Source organism: Macaca nemestrina, chromosome 11 (genome assembly GCF_043159975.1).
Source record: "Macaca nemestrina isolate mMacNem1 chromosome 11, mMacNem.hap1, whole genome shotgun sequence".
Classification (NCBI taxonomy): domain Eukaryota; kingdom Metazoa; phylum Chordata; class Mammalia; order Primates; family Cercopithecidae; genus Macaca; species Macaca nemestrina.
In genome coordinates, this window is record NC_092135.1 from 114,036,421 (window position 1) to 114,053,269 (window position 16,849).

General features: G+C 44.9%; 1 protein-coding gene across 1 annotated transcript in view; it reads right to left on the minus strand.

The window, feature by feature from the left end:
- The window catches only part of LOC105481170 (melanoregulin), a 73,692-nt gene extending 57,580 nt beyond the window's left edge, over positions 1–16,112 (minus strand). Inside the window, exon 1 of the mRNA XM_011740542.3 lies at positions 15,918–16,112. Coding sequence (XP_011738844.2) covers positions 15,918–16,012 — 95 coding nt within the window. The 5' untranslated portion in view covers positions 16,013–16,112. The remainder of the gene's footprint in view (positions 1–15,917) is intronic.
- Positions 16,113–16,849: the final 737 nt, after the last annotated feature.

Here is a 16,849-nt window from a genome sequence, read left to right on the forward strand (position 1 = left end):
GCAGGTCAGAGAATCAGAAGAACAGTCTTAGGGGATTAGGGGACGGAAAAGAATAGGTGAGTCCAGAAAGCGAGATCAGGCAGGACAAAGAGGAATGCCAAAGAGCAGGTGGACACCACAGAAGTGTCAATAACATGAAGGATGCTGACTCCAATTTCTTTCTGCAGCCGATGATATGCAACCACTGCATAATATATTCAGGGCTTGAGCCAAGGGCTCCTGCATTCCACCCTTCATGTTACACAAGCATGGGTCCCAGTGTCAGGACCCATCCTTTGCAGATAGGGACAAGAATACTGCAGTTCTTGACTTCTTCTGGGCCAGGCAGCCAGCTGACAGTCCCCCCAACATGAGTTCCTGGGTGGGGATCCCAGAGAAGCCACTGTCATATAACTCAGCATCCAAATGCCGTGACAGGGATGAACTCACAGTGAAGCAGCTCAGATCCTGACTACCTATGTGGATGCTCCCTGTACAAACCAGCAGGTGCCCCTGGGGGCTTGTCTCCAGGACGCACTCTCCTTGAGTCACCCAGACCTGGCACAGAGCTCCCACCAAGAGCGGCAACCATGGCTTCCAACATCACAATAAATGCACTTCTGGGGCAATGAAACCCTGGTACTTTTCCTGACATCGGTCTTCCATCTTCTCCCAGATGTGTTTCATTTCTATGTCTTGTCTCCTCAACAGGTGGGTCAGTTCCTGTAGGGCAGGGGTTGTATCCAGTTTCTCTTCTACATTTCTACATTTCTTTCCCACATCACCTAGCAGGGTCCTAGGACACAGCAGTTGCCTTAAAAGCACTTGTTGAATGCAACAAACTGCGCTGTAACCCCGAAATCTGCTGAAGGAAATCCCAGACATAACTCATGGTACCGCCTTTTAAAAATTTCCCTAAAGCAGGAGCTTTAGAAAGGAGCCAGTACCTGAAAAATCAGTAAAAATAACATTAGACCATGAATAATTTAGCCACCTTTTACTTTGCTAAGCCACAATTTCTTTTCCTATTTTAAAATGACGATCTCAGCTGCCTCCCTGGCCAGTTCCCCACCCTCTCACAACCTCTCTCTCTGTCTCTCTGTCCCTCCTCTCTCTTGCTCTCTCTCACTCTCGCTTCTTTTCCTCTTTCTCTATTTCTCCTCTCCTCTCTCTAGCTGTCTCTGCATCTCTGTCTCTCCTCTCTTTCTCTCGCCTATCACATCCATCCACACACATACACGCATGACTTCAGCCAGCATAAAACACTAGCCTCTCATCCTTCATCTACAAGCCCAAGTAAAGCTCCATAGGAAGGTCAACCCCAGCCTGTTTAGAAGTGCCCATGTCTCCAGAAGGTGAGTGCCTCCTGGGATCTCACCATATCTAGCCCTGCCCTAATTAGAAGCAGTGTTCCCCTAACAAGCCTCCAACTCTGCCTCGTCACTGATACTCAGGGGATGATGTAAATCAGGAAAGAGAACCAACTGCTATGCCCCTGGACGGGCAATGCCTCCCAGCAGTGGTAATCTCTGTGAGCTCCTGGGCCCTTCCCAGCAGGATCTGACCTGCTGGTGGCCACAGAGCAGCCTCCTCCACTCTGCCCCGCTCCCTCTCCAGACCCAGACCTGGCTCCTGCTTCGTTCTTATTCAGTAATTGCAAGGTTTCTTTGGGGCATAGGAAAGGTGGGGTGCCACTGTTAAATAAAGAAAGAACTTTTTTCAAAATACTGGTAAAAATGCACAGGGGCTGTGAGCTCATTCAGCAGCATCAGAAGCATCTGTGAGAGTTGGCCTGGCTCACCGGATCCTGGGTCCCGTTCTCTGGGCCTGCCCCTTTCACTCCTTCACAGCCATCAGGTCAAGGTATCAAGCCACATTGTTTTAAAACGTTTAATCCTTTGGACAGAGAAACTAGAACAGAGAGAAGCCTACAGCAAATGGCCTAAGGAGAAGCAGCTTTGGAACCTCTATGTATCCCAGACCATGAAGGGCTCTGGGGCCTGTGCCAAGAGAATGTAGTGCAAAGGCCCAGGGATCTGGGCCTGAAAACCCCTGGGAGGACAGATAAGGGGAAACAGACCAGAAGTCAGAAGCTTCCCTTTCTCTCCCTCCCCCATATCATGAGTTCTAAAAGGCTCTAACGAAAGTGAAAGTGGTTGTTTTCCCCTGGCCACCATCTGCTGATGATAAATATTTTATTAACGTCAGGCGTTTGAGAGGTGGCTCTGAGGTTACACACTAAGCTGCTTTTACTCTCAAAAGGTAGGGTGAGAAAAGTCTCAGATTTCACCCTTAATCCCACCCAGGGGCACAAGACCCAATCAATCCAGAGTCTTTTCTTTCAACATGATCTACAGCTAAACAAGAGACAAAGGTCTGTAGGTACTAACTTCTGCCTGGGGATACGGCTGCAAAGTGCTAGTCAGCATTGAAGCCATTTACCAAGAGTTCCTCAGGATTCCTCACTACTAACAAGGACTGCATGTAAAAGACCTTGGAAGGCTCCACCAAATACAGTGCACACAGGCTGGCTGCCCACACCAGCAGTTCCAGTGACTTTACTGCTCTCCCCCACAGGTCGTGTGGCAGTGGCCACTAGCTTAAGACTGAAACTCTGAAAACAGCAAGGAAAGAAAATCTCCAGTCAACAGCAATCAATGGTCCACGCCCTTGACACTCACAGATTTTGGTCTGATTTCCTGCTAGGAAGTCGCTGGCCTGCTACCTCCCCTGGCTTCAAGACCTTTCCCTTTTTCCCTCTATTGAGACCTCCCTGGGATGGAGAAGGTGAACCAAAGATCTTCTCCCTCTCCACCATCGCCTTCCTTCCCTCCTCGCTCTCCTTCTTTGTCTTTCCTTCAGTCCTTCCTTTCTCCCTCTCCTCTTTTCTTTCTTTCTTTTTTTTCTTTCTTCCCCCCTCTCTCTTCCTGTCCTTTCTTGGTTTCTCTCTGTCCCTCTTCTTCTCTTTCTCCCTCTCTTCTCTCTTTCTCTCCCTCTCCTCCTCTCTCTTTTTCCTTCTCTCTCATTCTCTCTTTCCTTCTCTCTCATTCTCTCTTTCCTTCTCCTTTCTCTCTCTCTATCTCTCCTTGCTTTGTTCTTTCAGATGCCGGCTTTCTCTTACCTAGTTGATCCAGTGTTTAAACATGTTTTATCCCCAAGTTTCTTTCTTATTTTTTTATTTATTTTTTATTTTTTGAGACAGAGTCTTGCTCTGTTGCCCAAGCTGGGGTGCGGTGGGGCGATTGTTCCATTGGTTCCAGCACTTTCCTCAGCACTTGCCACCTACACTCATGACTTCCTTCAACCCCAGAGATGTGACCTGCCTCAGTGTGAAGGAAGAAAAGCCCTGAGCACTCCTTTCCTGGCATCCCACTCAGATGTGCTCCTACCCTTTGGGCTTTCTATTCTCACACTGAGGCAGAGCCCCGTATGATGCTGCTTCACACATCTGTGCCCTGCTCTCGAGGCTTGAAGATGGTCCTTACAGGCACCCTGTGAAGCAAGCACTGTTATGTCATCCAGCTGAGGAAATACGAGGGCTGAAGAAGATAAGACCCAGTCCTCGGCGTCTCCTCTGCTTTCATTCACACCTGGTCACTTCATCTAGTGCCACGCCTTTAAACATCATCTACATGAGGAAGATTCCTGAATCGGAATCCCCAGCTCAGTACTCTCTCCCAAATTTCAAATTTCCCATCTCCCCTGGGATGTCTCACAGACAACACAAGCTCAGTGTGGTCCAGACCAAGCACCTGATCTTCCCACTAAACCCATCCACAGGCTCCCCACTCAGATGATGGCAACTCCATCCTTCCCATTGCTCAGGCCAAGACCCTTGATGGCATCCCCCACTCCCTCATCCCCTACATCCTATCCATCAGAAAATCCTATTGGCTCCACAATCAAAAACCATCCACCTCTACCACTACACCCTGAGCCAAGGCCTCTTACGTTTTGCATAAGAATTTCTGCAGTTGTCTTTTTTACCCACCTATTTCTCTTTATTAACAGGATGGCCAAAGTGACCATTTTAATATGTAAATCAGATCATGTCATCCCTCAGCTCAAAACCTGCCAGTGGCTAACCCATTTGGCCTACGGGATAAGCCAAAGTCCTGCAGTGGTCCACAGGCCTGCAGTGACAGTCCCACCACCCTGTCCTCTTCGGTTTCCTGAACCCATCAGTCACACCCTGACCCCAGGGCCTTGCACTGGCTGATCTCCATCTGCCTAGAATGTTTTTCTCCTGACAGCCACATCCTCACTCCTCCCTCTCCTGCAAGTCTTTGTTTAAACACCACCTCCTCAACAAGCCTGCCCTGACCAACCTATTTAAAATTGCAACATGCTCCCTCCCTTGCTCTACTTTTGTTTCCTACAAACTTATTTATCTCCTAGTTTACTTATTACTGTTTATTGTGCCCCCCACCACTACCACCGCCACCACTAGAATAAAAGCCACTAGGACAGGGATCTGCATCTACTTTGCTCAGTGATATATCTCAAGTGCTTAAAACAGTGCCTGGCAGGAGAATCACTTGAACTCGGGAGGCGGAGGTTGCAGTGAGCTAGGATCGTGCCAATGCACTCCAGCCTAAACGACAGTTAGACTCTGCCTAAAAAAAAAAAAAAAAAAAAAACAGTGCCTGGCACATAGTAAATGCTCAATAAATATTTCCTGACCCAATGCACCCTTGTTTCCCAAGTTCACAGGGCTCTAAACTGTACAGATGAGTATGACTCTGTGTCTTCAGGCTCACAGACGAGCTCCTAACATTTTTTTAGCTGTTTAAATTTTTGAAAATTCGCCTTACAGTCTTGTGGAAGGAAGCAGATGATAAGCACATATGTTTATGTCCCATGATATTCAGGACTATAAAGAAATACATAGTGAGTAAGGGACACAGTGAAGAGTGGGGCACGGTTTTAAGAGAATGGTCAGGGAAGAATGTTGTGATAAAATGACTTTGAGCAGAGATCTAAATAAAGTGAAAGAGTTATCCACACAGAAAACCAGAGAAAGAGTCTCCAAGGCAGGGTAGGCAGGAAGTGCAAAGGTCCTGAGGCAGGGGTGTGGGTGGTATATTTGAGGAACCAGGGGCAGGCCAGTATGACTGAGGGATGAATAATTAATTTCACCTTATATGCTGACTTTAAACCATACTTCATAGCCCCAAACTGGAAACCACCCAAAAGTCCACCAAGAGTAGAATAGGGGAACAAAATGGAATACACTCTAACGCAATAAGAACCACGAACAAGCCCACACACAACACCACAGAGGAATCTCCCAAAGCTCCACCAACAAAGTGAGTTCTATGAGAACACACAGTTTGATCCCGTTTATGCAAAGTTTAAAGGCAGGCAATACAAAAGTACATCTTTAAGGTGCACACATAGGTGGGAAAGCTAGAAGTCTAGATATGATCAAGGAGGAGATAAGGGCTGGCAATAGCTATCTCTCGCCATGGGAGGTGGTTACAGGAGTGTTCACTTTCTAGTTATTCTTTTTATTTTTATTTTTTATTTTTTTTGAGACAGGGTCTACCTCTGTCACCCCGGCTGGAGTGCAGTGGTGCAGTCTTGGCTCACTGCAGCCTCTGCCTGCCAACTTCAAGTGACTCTTCTTTCTCAGCCTCCAGAGTGGCTGGGATTATAAGTGCCGCCACCACACCAAGCTAATTTTTTTTTGTATTTTGAGTAGACACGGAGTTTCGCCATGTTGGCCCGGCTGGTCTCGAACTCCTGACCTCAAGTGATGCACCTGCCTCGGCCTCTCAAAGTGCTGGGATTACAGGCGTGAGCCAACAGCGTCCAGCCTATAGTTATTCTTTATACTAAACATATTTGTGTATGGTTTTTTGTCTGTAATATCACACATTCAAACACGTTTTTAAAAGATTTTTGTAAAAAAAAGTAAAAAAGCTAAGTAAAAGCCGATTCAGGACGGTGTCAAACAGTTCAGGGTTCTTTTGTTGCATACTATGTCACCAAAATTACTTCCTAAAAGGGCACAAAAGAATAGAGTGCATGGTATATAACTGTCACAAAACAAAGATTTATTAACAAGACTAAAACAACTTTAGTTGCTAAAGGAATAAACTATTTTATCCAGCATTTAAGCAGAGTTTACTTTTTAAACATAGGCGGTGTACTGATAAGATCACTTCAAGATTCTAGAGAATAAAAAGTTCCAGCAAACTCACATGATGTGTAGGAGAAAGAAATTTCATCTTGGGAACTTCCAACGGCACTAAGACTGACTAATGCAAGTCACAAAAAAAGAAGAGGGATGCTGTGGCTTTCCAGGGAAGAAAACCTTTAAAAGTCATCCTTGTGAATTCTGAACAGCTGACTTCTTATAAAGAGCTTCCCTCCTACTTGTTGGGGGTAAAGCCCTGTACCCGGGACAGCATTCACGCCCCTTTGGCCCTCCCCTATCACTCCCCTGTCTTTCAAGCAGGCAAAAGTGCCGGCCTTGCAATGAGAATCTTCCATCTAGGGCACTTTCCTTCAGTACAAACCCTTTGTGCCCCTGCAGGCACTTCCTGTGAATCACTGTCTGGCCCCGGAGCTTTGTACACTGCAGGTTTCTGCAGGAAGCCACAGATGAGGTGTGCCAATCTTCCCAATCTGCTCAGAGACCTGGCTCTGGAAAACCCAATAGTATGTGGTGGGAAAAAAGTCAGGCCATCTGGGCCCCGGTCTGAGAAATCTCACTGACATAAACATACTCGTCAACACTTTCTAAAAGCCCTTCCAACGGGGAGAAGACGATTTGATCAGCTCCAAGTCAGGAGAGTCCACACTGTAAAATGAGAAACTCTACAAATGTAAAAGATTATGATACTTCTAGAGTTGGTGGTGATTCCCTTTTACATGTTGTGAGCCCTCCCTTCCCCCACCCTTCTTTCCCACTGGCACCTGGTTTCCCTAGCCTCAATGCAGGAAAAGGCCCAGTGTTTCTGGACCCCAGGCTATAACAATTCAGGGAAAGATTCAAACTCCAAACACAATTTCTAACACACACCACGTAAGCAGCTAGTTCCATACCTCTCGGCGCGAAGGGCTCTGCTCTTTCTATGGCATTGAAATCTACTAGCATATGAATCCCAGTTCAACCACGTGTGCCTCTAAGCAAGTTACTGAAGTTCTCTGTGCCTCAGTTTCCTCAGTGGCCAAGTGGGGATGGCGGACATAATTACAGCCAATCCTCATTATTTGCAGATTCTGTATTTGCAAATTCTCCCACTCATCAAAATTTACCTGTAACCCCAAAATCAATACTAGTGATGTTTCCAAGGCCATTCGTGAACATGCCTAGAGTGGCAAAAAATTTAGAGTTGCCTGAGATGCACAACCCAGCTGAGGTCAAAAGGCAACACTCAGGCTTCTTGGTTCAGCTATCAGATTGGAAACAAGTGTCCTTTTTGTGATCACTTAGCAACATTTTATTTATTTATATATTTTGAGATGGAGTCTCGCTCTGTCACCCAGGCTGGAGTGCAGTGTCTCAAAATCTCAGCTCACTGCAACCTCCGCCTCCAGGTTCGAGTGATTCTCCTGCCTCAGCCTTCAGAGTAGCTGGGATTACAGGCACGTGCCACCACACCCAGGTAATTTTTGTATTTTTAGTAGAGACGGGGTTTTACCATGTTGGCCAGGCTGGTCTCATACTGCTGACCTCAAGTGATCCACCTGTCTTGGTCTCCCAAAGTGTTGGGATTACAGGTGTGAGCCACCGCACCCGACCCCCACTTAGCGGCTTTTTTTTTTTTTTTTTTTGCATTTTTGTACTTTTAGCTGGCAATTTCACTGTTTAGAATATCTCCCAAAATGTAGTGCTAAAGTACTAACATACATGTTGGATAAGCTTCACTCCAACGTGAGATATAGGGTGTTGGCCAAGAGTTCAATATTGATAGATCAACAATATATATTAAATAAGGTGTCTTTAGGCAGAAACCCATAAAACAACGTTATGTATTGATTGGTTGACAGGGATCTAATCCTGCCATCGGCCCACAGGAACCTAACCCTGTATTTCCCCTAGGAACAATGGTTTGGTATTCACTAATTCAGTGTTCAAGTGACTTTACAGAAGCTAACGACCACAGACAACAAGAAACAGCTGTGCCTCATAGGGCTATGGTGGGGATTTTACTAACAGATACAGAAGAAATGGTTTAGTTTGAGTCACATTGCTTGGGGCAGAGACTGAGTTGAGGAGGAAAGTGTCTCTGACAGGGAAGTTCATCTTCCCTGCCCTCATGCTCCTGATCCTGCACAGATTGGGCTTAGTGCTTGTGACAGACTAGGCACTGTTGTAAATGCTTTCTATCTGTGGGTCATTCGGGAAAATTCAGTTTGTTTTGAATTTGGCCCACACCCGAAGGCCCTGATCAATTCCTTTTTAGAATGATCCTTTGTGTGGGCACAAAATAGTCATCTAGAGCAAACTGAGATTTTATTTTACTTTTCCCTCACAGGAATTCAGGCACTGTAGAAAAACAAAACAGTGACATCTGTTCTCCATTCATTGCCTGCAGAGGACATCAAGTTTGTTATCATGAATGGAAGCTGCAGGTGGGCATCGAGATGAACAAGGAGCAAAATAGATTTGGAAGCTCATTATATGGTCCTCTTGGGTGGCTTAAGAGAGAGCCACGCATAAAAACATAGCTATCATTGTTCATTCTTTCCATTTCTTCTTTTGCTTTTGAAAAATCAGACAGATGTAATGATGTTTATCAGTTATTAACAGCTAATAGAAATTAGAGAGTAACAATTGTACTTCCCTGAAAAAGTTCAAAGTAACCCTTGTGAAAGATCCCTCAGTGCATGACGTTTACACCACAGCCAGCTCTTTTGTGTCCTGACTCAGCATCTCCCAGGCCTCTGATGTCTGTATTAGTTCGTACATGGCAGTAGGCTCCATGGTGCCAGAGGACCTGAGCATCTCTCTCCTTAAAAGTGACTGCAGCTGTGCCACCAGGAACACAAACATGCTCAGAAGAATCACATGTTCAAGCCATTCTCCTGCCTCAGCCTCCCAAGTAGCTGGCATTACAGGTGCCCGTCACTACAACTGGCTAATTTTTTTTTAAATTTTTAATAGAGACGGGGTTCACCATGTTGGCCAGCCTGGTCTCAAACTCCTGACCTCAGGTGATCGGCCTGCCTCGGCCTCCCAAAGTGCTGGGATTACAGGTATGACCCACCGCACCTGGTCTCAGGTAGATTTTTATATGGCAAGAGCATGCTCTTATCATTGATGGAAGAAAGCCATGCTACAAAAGTGAAATAATAACCAATGCTTTGGGCTCACACATCTTTCCAAAAGCATTCTGTAATGGGTTGAATAGTTTCCCCCCAAAAGATATGTCCAAGTCCTAATCCCCAGTAGCTATAATTATGACCTTATTTGAAAACAAGGGCTTTGCAGATGTAATTAAGTCAAGGATCTTGAGATGAAATCATCCTAGGTTTTAGGGCAGATTCTAAATCCAATCACTGGTGTCCTCATAAGAGAAAAGAGAGGGAGATTTTAGACACAGAGGAGAGACACATCAAAGATGAAGGGAGGCAAACAATGAGGCTGTGTGGCCACAAGCCAAGGGACACTGGGAGCCACCAGAAGCTGGAATCAGTGAAAAATGATTCTCCCCTAGACCCTTTGGAAGGACTGTGGCCCTGCTGAAACCTTGATTTCAGACTTATGGCTTCTAGAACTGTGAAAGAATAGATTTATCTTGTTTTAAAAGCCACCACGTTTATGGGAAGTGGTGGTGGCAACCCCAGAAAACTGGTGATTACATACTCCAAGTATTTCTTTTAATTAATAACATGAAATTTTGAACCAAAAGCCACTCACTATTTTACAGACAAATGATCAATGATCTAGCCACAACAAAACAATCTATTTGCATCATTATCCTCTCCTCAATGCATACCGGTTTATTGTTGTTGTTGTTGTTGTTGTTTGATCACTATTTACCCTGTTTTAGAAATGTGGTCAGTGTAGGGGAGAGTGGCATACAGAACCTCAAACCTTATATGGACGGTTGATATTGTGACTCTTAGATGACTCAGTCCTAAAATTGGGGAAAACGTGAGAAAACAGTGAGTAGATGATTCAAATATTTGGGACTGAAGCCTGGGTTAGGATCAAGGCTGTGTTAGAATCAGGCCATGTGCCCTTTCTCCAGGCCCAGACTTGTTCTTCCTTCCACAAAAATTGCTTCCATAAAAATTGCTCCTTCCATAAAAATTGCTCACTCAAAATTATTCACTGCTGAGACAGCTCTGGACAGAAGAGTTAGACAAAAGGTCAGGATTCACATTTCCTGGGTCTTCAGCCTCCTTCCGGGCACTACAGCCAGCCTCACTGCTCTGTATTCCACGTCGGGTCAAACAGAACGTCAGCTAACACAAGTCCATGGGCAGAGGACAATCAAGCCTGGAACAGCCCTTCAAGATCATGATTAAAGTCTCATCTCCTTATTCTACAAAAGAAGAAACTAAGGTTCAAGGAAGTTAGGAGACTTCCCCAGGATCTCACAGCTGGTTAAGAGCTGGGGTGAGGACTCTGGTCTCCTAATTCCCACTAGGCTTGGTTCACAGAGCAAGTATGCATCATGTTTAAGAAAACTAAACACAGATTCAGTGTAAAGGTCACCACTGCAGGTGAGAGCAGGATGCGGCTATGGAGAAATATGTGCGTCACTCAACTCTATTTAACGTTTTCTTTCTTAAGGTGAGTGCTAGGGTAGCTAGCTATGGGTATTAGCTTTATTATTCTTCACAATATTTTGCTTTAAATACCATTTAAAATTTTTACACATAGAAAGCAATTAATAAACAAACATTCATTGTAATATTACTAATCAAAAACTATGGGCCAGATGCGGTGGCTCAGGTCTGCAATCCCAGCACTTTGGGAGGCCGAAGCGGGAGGATCACGAGGTCAGGAGTTTGAGACCAGCCTGGCCAACATGGTGAAACCCCGTGTCTACTACAAATACAAAAAATAGCTGGGCATGGTGGGGTGCACCTGTAATCCTAGGTGCTCAGGAGGCTGAGGCAGGAGAATTACTTGAATCCAGGAGGCAGAGGTTGCAATGAGCTGAGATCATGCTATTGCACTCCAGCCTGGGCAACATAGTAAGACTTCGTCTCGAGAGAGAGAAAAAAAAAGGATTCACTCAGTTCTTATTCCATGTAGACCACTGTGCTGGGCACCACAGAGGATACTAAGGTAAGATTCAGCCTCTCCAATTTCACTGGAACTATACCACCCACCTTATAACGTGATACTAGGCAAAATGCAGTAAGTGACCTGAGGGGTAAAAAGAAAGAAACGAGATACCATAACTTCTTGGGGAGAATTTCTAAGACTTCACCAAAAAGGTGGCAACTGAAAAGGTAGTCTTTAAAATCTGAGCAGAGTTTTAAAAAGTAAAGAAAACAAAAAGGTGTCTCTGCTAACAATTATGGCATTGGCAATGACACCAGGAAGAAAACCTGCATGATGAGGTTGATCAGGTTTACAGACAAAAAGACTAGAGAAAGCAAAATCAGAGAAGCCAGGGCAGCAGAAAATGTAAAAGAAAGGATGAATAGTCTGCACAGAGGTATTATTCCATGTACACTGAGAAAAGAATATCCAATTTCTTTCTCTTTGAAGAGAGCACTTTTCATGTAATTATACCAGAGGCAGAAACCAGATTTCAGTGCCTGGCAAACAGTAGAAGCCCAATAACTACTCACTTAATGAATGGATGCTACCCAAATGGATGCAATCCTTCAGTCCCATCTTGAGCATCAGCATTTAGAGCTGTGCTTCTCAAAGGGTGTTCCTAGACCACCTTCAGCAAAACTACCTGGTATATTTACCGAAATGCAGAATTCCAGGCTCCATCCCAGACCCAGTGAGTCACAATCTTTAGGGATGGGTCCCAAAAGCTTCATTTTAAACAAATTTACCAGGTGATTCTAAGTGGGGGGAAAATACAAAGGTGAAGAAGCAGGTGGGGGTACAGTTTACTATTCTTTAAAGACGTTTGTGCATTATACAGTGAACAGCAGAGAACAGGAGTTGAAGGGCAGGACTACAGCAGGACAAATTTTTAGTTGAGTGAAGCCTCAGCAGATTTCTAGAGAAAGGGGAAAGAAAGAATAGAAAGAAAAGAAAAGAAAAGAAAAGAAAAGAAAGAAAGAAAGAAAGAAAGAAAGAAAGAAAGAAAGAAAGAAAGAAAGAAAGAAAGAAAGAAAGAAAGAAAGAAAGAAGGAGAGGAAGGAAAGAAGGAAGGAAGGAAGGAAGGAAGGAAGGAAAGAAAGAAAGAAAGAAAGAAAGAAAGAAAGAAAGAAAGAAAGAAAGAAAGAAAGAAAGAAAGAAAGAAAGAAAGAAAAAGAAAGAAAGAAAGAAAGAAAGAAAGAAGGAAGGAAGGAAGGAAGAAAGGAAGGAAGGAAGGAAGGAAGGAAAAGAAGGAAGGAAGGAAGGAAGGAAGGAAGGAAGGAAGGAAAGAAAGAAAGAAGGAAGGAAGGAAGGAAGGAAGGAAGGAAGGAAGGAAGGAAGGAAGGAAGGAAGGAAGAAAGAAAACTAGTGGGCCAGAAAGAAATACAGATGAAAATCAGAGAAAGCACAGGCATTCCCCCCGCAGGGACATGGTTCCAGAAAAAGCAAAAGGACCAAGGTCAAAAGGACCAATGTCATCAGTGGTATTGTCAGTCTGGCAAATGAGCTGGGACCAACCGTGGTTTTTCCTGAATGAACAAGAGTCCCTGGTGCATTTTGGAAAAGGACTGGAGGTGATCATGCACACAGGTGACAAATGTCTTCCCTGACCTCACCTCTTCCATGCACTATTGCCTTAGGGAGCGAAAACATGGAAACCATTCTTTCAATCAGTAAAGGATTTGGTTTGGGAACAAAAGATGTCTGAACAAAACTTTTTTTATAGATGGAAAAAAATCGACATGAAGAATGATGTTCTTAATAAAATAATAATTCGGACCATCTGCCCACAGGATTTCACCACATCAAGATTTCAAACCAGTCATTTTTGTATATAGCATGCCAGCTTCTCAAAAAGTTAGATATACTGTATTTGCCCAAGGGAGCTGAAAACACACATCTACACAGAAATCTGTATGTATATGAATGTTCACAGCAGCACTCATAATAGCCCAAAAGTAGAAACAATCAAAATGTCTATCCACTAATGAATGGATAAACAAACTGTGATAGAGCCATACAATGAAATCTTCAGCCATAAAAAGGAATGAAGTGCTGATACATGCTAAAGCACAATGAACCTTGACACCATTCTGTGAAGTGAAATAAGCCAGATACCTAAGGCCACATATTGCATAATTCCATTTATACAAAATGTCCAGAACAGACAAATCCATAGAGTCAAAAAGTAGACTAGTGGTTGCCTCAGTGGCGGCAGGAAGAGAGGGAAGAGTGACTGCAAAAGGGTATGGTGTTTCTTTTTGGGGGTGATGAAACCTGCTGGAATTAGATAGTGCTCATGCCTGTAATCCTATGACTATGGGATGCCAAGGCGGGTGCATCACGAGGTCACGAGTTCAAGACCATCCTGGCCAGCATAGTGAAACCTCATCTCTACTAAAAATACAAATAAAAAGTAGCCAGGCATAGTGGCGGGCACCTGTAGTCCCAGCTACTCGGGAGGCTGAGGCAGGAGAATGGCGTCAACCTGGGAGGCGGAGCTTGCAGTGAGCCGAGGTCGCGCCACTGTACTCCAGCCTGGGCGACAGAGCGAGACTCCGTCTCAAAAAAAAAAAAAAAAGATAGTGGTTATGGTTGCTCAACTTTGTGAATATACTAAAAACTACTGAATTGCATACTTTAAAAAATTTTTAAATCAACTAAAAAAAGTTTTCAGATCCAATCTTCAGATGCCTTGTGTAGGAAAGAACCTACAGGTACCCATATACACACATGCCACTGTTCCACGTATCCATTAATAAGCTGTTCTTCCCAAATATTCTTATATGGAAATGACGCCAGCATGACACTAAACCACATGAGACCAGTCCACTCCTACCCACATGCTCAGAATAACAATGATAATTAATTACTACAATTTATTGAGTGTTAACCATGTGTCACACTCTCTACTAAGCACTTTATATGTATTATCTCCTTTGGTCTCTCACAGCAACCCTTTGAAGTATGTACCATTATCATCCCCATTTTACAGATGAGGAAATTGAGGCACAAATAATTTTAATAACTTGTGCCAGGTCACCCAGTTGGGTGAGCAGACTCCTTCCAGGCAACCTGATTCACAAGCACTATGCTATTCCGCTCCAATTGACCCTGGGGCTTCTTAAAATCACATGCAAAATTCACTGACTTGTACTCACTAGACAGAAGCCAAGACAGGAGAGGGTCTAGATCTTAAAACCACCAGAACTATTAACTGAAACAGCAATCCTGGACAGAAAACTGGAAATACTCAGGCCTCTGAGGATGAAACTAAGCTCAAGCCTGTATTTCATGTTACTAAGAGCCCTGACAAGTTCAGCATATAACCTAAGCATAAAGTTCTAGATTGTAGTTGCCCACTACCTATTAGATTAGAGATAGATTATTCCATTTCTCCCTACCCACAATAATCTAAAAATCTAAGTGGGAGTGCCATCGACAAGAGCAATCAAAAACGCCGTGTATTGTGTGTATGACTTTATATATATAATATACATGAGTTACATGTTTATATACATGTGTGCTCACCAAACAGCAAGGAGTAGATGGTAATTTCTAAGTCCTACATCCTACAAGAGGAAGATGGATAAGGGCAAAGTAATCAAAGAAGATTGCTTGAGAAGGCCTTGAAAACAGCTTTTGGTAAGGAGGAGCAAGGATAAAGGTCACCACTTGAGGGAGGGTTGGAGCGAATGAGTGGATTATTCCCACGGCCGCAAGGAGTGTACACTGTTTAATGTACTGGAAAATCACAGTGGACAGGCAGGAAGGGGTTATGTAAGATCTCCAAAGTCAAGGGGGTGTTTGGACTTGATAGAGTAAGAAAAGGTAAATTATCCCTTAGAAAAAGTTGTGCAAGCTGTATTACGTGACTTGCATACTTCAAAAGAAAGAAACCCTGGCTTCGGTATAGGCTTACTCAACCCTGGGGTTCCACCTGAAATACTGTTTCCTAATTCCATTTTAAATACTCTGTTTCTGTCATGTCTACCCCTGAGGCATGACCTAGTCCAGCCTCGATTTCAGCAAACTCGAGATAGAAAATCATTGCTTAAAATCACAGCCCTGAACAAAACTGGGCCGGTACGGTCTCTTCACAAAGCCTCTTAGCTTATTGCTAATGAGTATTACATTTCCTCACACTTCATAGCCTAACCTGTAATGAATCAACATCCTAGTGAATAGGCTGCCCCTTGATGAAACATGCGTTTTTTTCATGTGAAAAATATTTCCTCATACTCAGTCACTGGAATCGTCTTCTCTGGGTTAATAAAATTGAATGAGAAATAGACAACTTTTTTTGCTGAATGACACAGAAATCCACAGCCACCCGTTTCACTGTAATATACCGATCAAATACCCAGTCACAGCTGTATTTTATCAGACGCCTATGGAAACTTCTGATCAACTTCTCTCCCTTATTTCCCTGCCCAGGCAGGACACCCGAATTCTTGGCACTTTGTACAGACATCCAGCTGGGTCTCAGGTGTCTCCGAAGATTTGTGCTTTTCCGCAAAAATCTTACCCAAGAATTAAACGCAAAACATCCTATAAGGAACCAAGGGGCTGAGATGGCGCCTCCGCGTGCCCTTCCAGCAAGCCCACCTCCCCAACTCACACAAGCACACAGGTGTCCACACTCCCGGCGCCCGGCCTCGGCCCAGGTAAGCCCAGATCCCGGCCCGGGCGGTGCACCCACCTGACCAGGGGCTCCTTCTCAGGCAGGGCGCGCTCCTCCAGGCACTTGCACCGGCAGCAGCAGCACACGGTCCTCAGCCAGTCCCTCAGCCCCATGGAGAGCGAAGGGCCCCACCGGCGCCGAGAGCCTGGGGGCCTGTCGCCGCAGCGAGCGATCGAGGCTGGGGCGCGGCCACGGGGCCGGCGTCCAGGTGCGGGGACAGCGGCAGCCCGAGCGTCGCGGGCTGGTCCGCGCGCATCACGCCGCGGCCGGGGACGCGGGCGAGGGCTGCAGGCCGCGCGCCCTCCTCTACTTGCGTTTTGTTTGGGGCGTGAGTTTTCTTGGGGCTTTTTTCCCTCTCTTTTAATTCCTCGAGCGCAATTTGGGGCGCATGCGTCCCCGAGACGCCCCGCTGCCGCCCTCTAAGGGGGAAGCGGGGACTCCAGCCAGTCCTCAAAATCCCAGGGCACCGAAGACTGGCAGCCAGGCTGGGGGAGGGCGGAGAGGGGAAAGCCCTAGAGCCACAGAGCACGAGGTTGGGCTGAATCTATTCATACCTTTTATTGGCTTCACTGCGCGAGGAAATTAAAGTTCCTTATCCACCCCCACACGCCTTCAAAGCAGAGTTTTGGGCATGTTTTTGATGTCAGCTCCACACAGAGTAAAAGTTACCAAAAGAGCATGGATTGATGCATCTAGACGTAGGGGTTTTTTTTTGTTGTCGTTTTTTTTTTTTTAAGTAATATATTTACAATGATTTGAAAAATTGTTTTCAAACCTCCTAGTCCTTAAGTAGCCCCTATTTGTGAAGCAACCACTTGTGAGTTTCCAGAGTTATTTATTTATATGCAGTTGTATTTATTTGTGCTTGTACAGACTTGTTAATATATGTACCTGTCCTCCTCCCTTTGACCCAGACAGCGGCAAACTCCACACATTTCTGCACCTGGCTT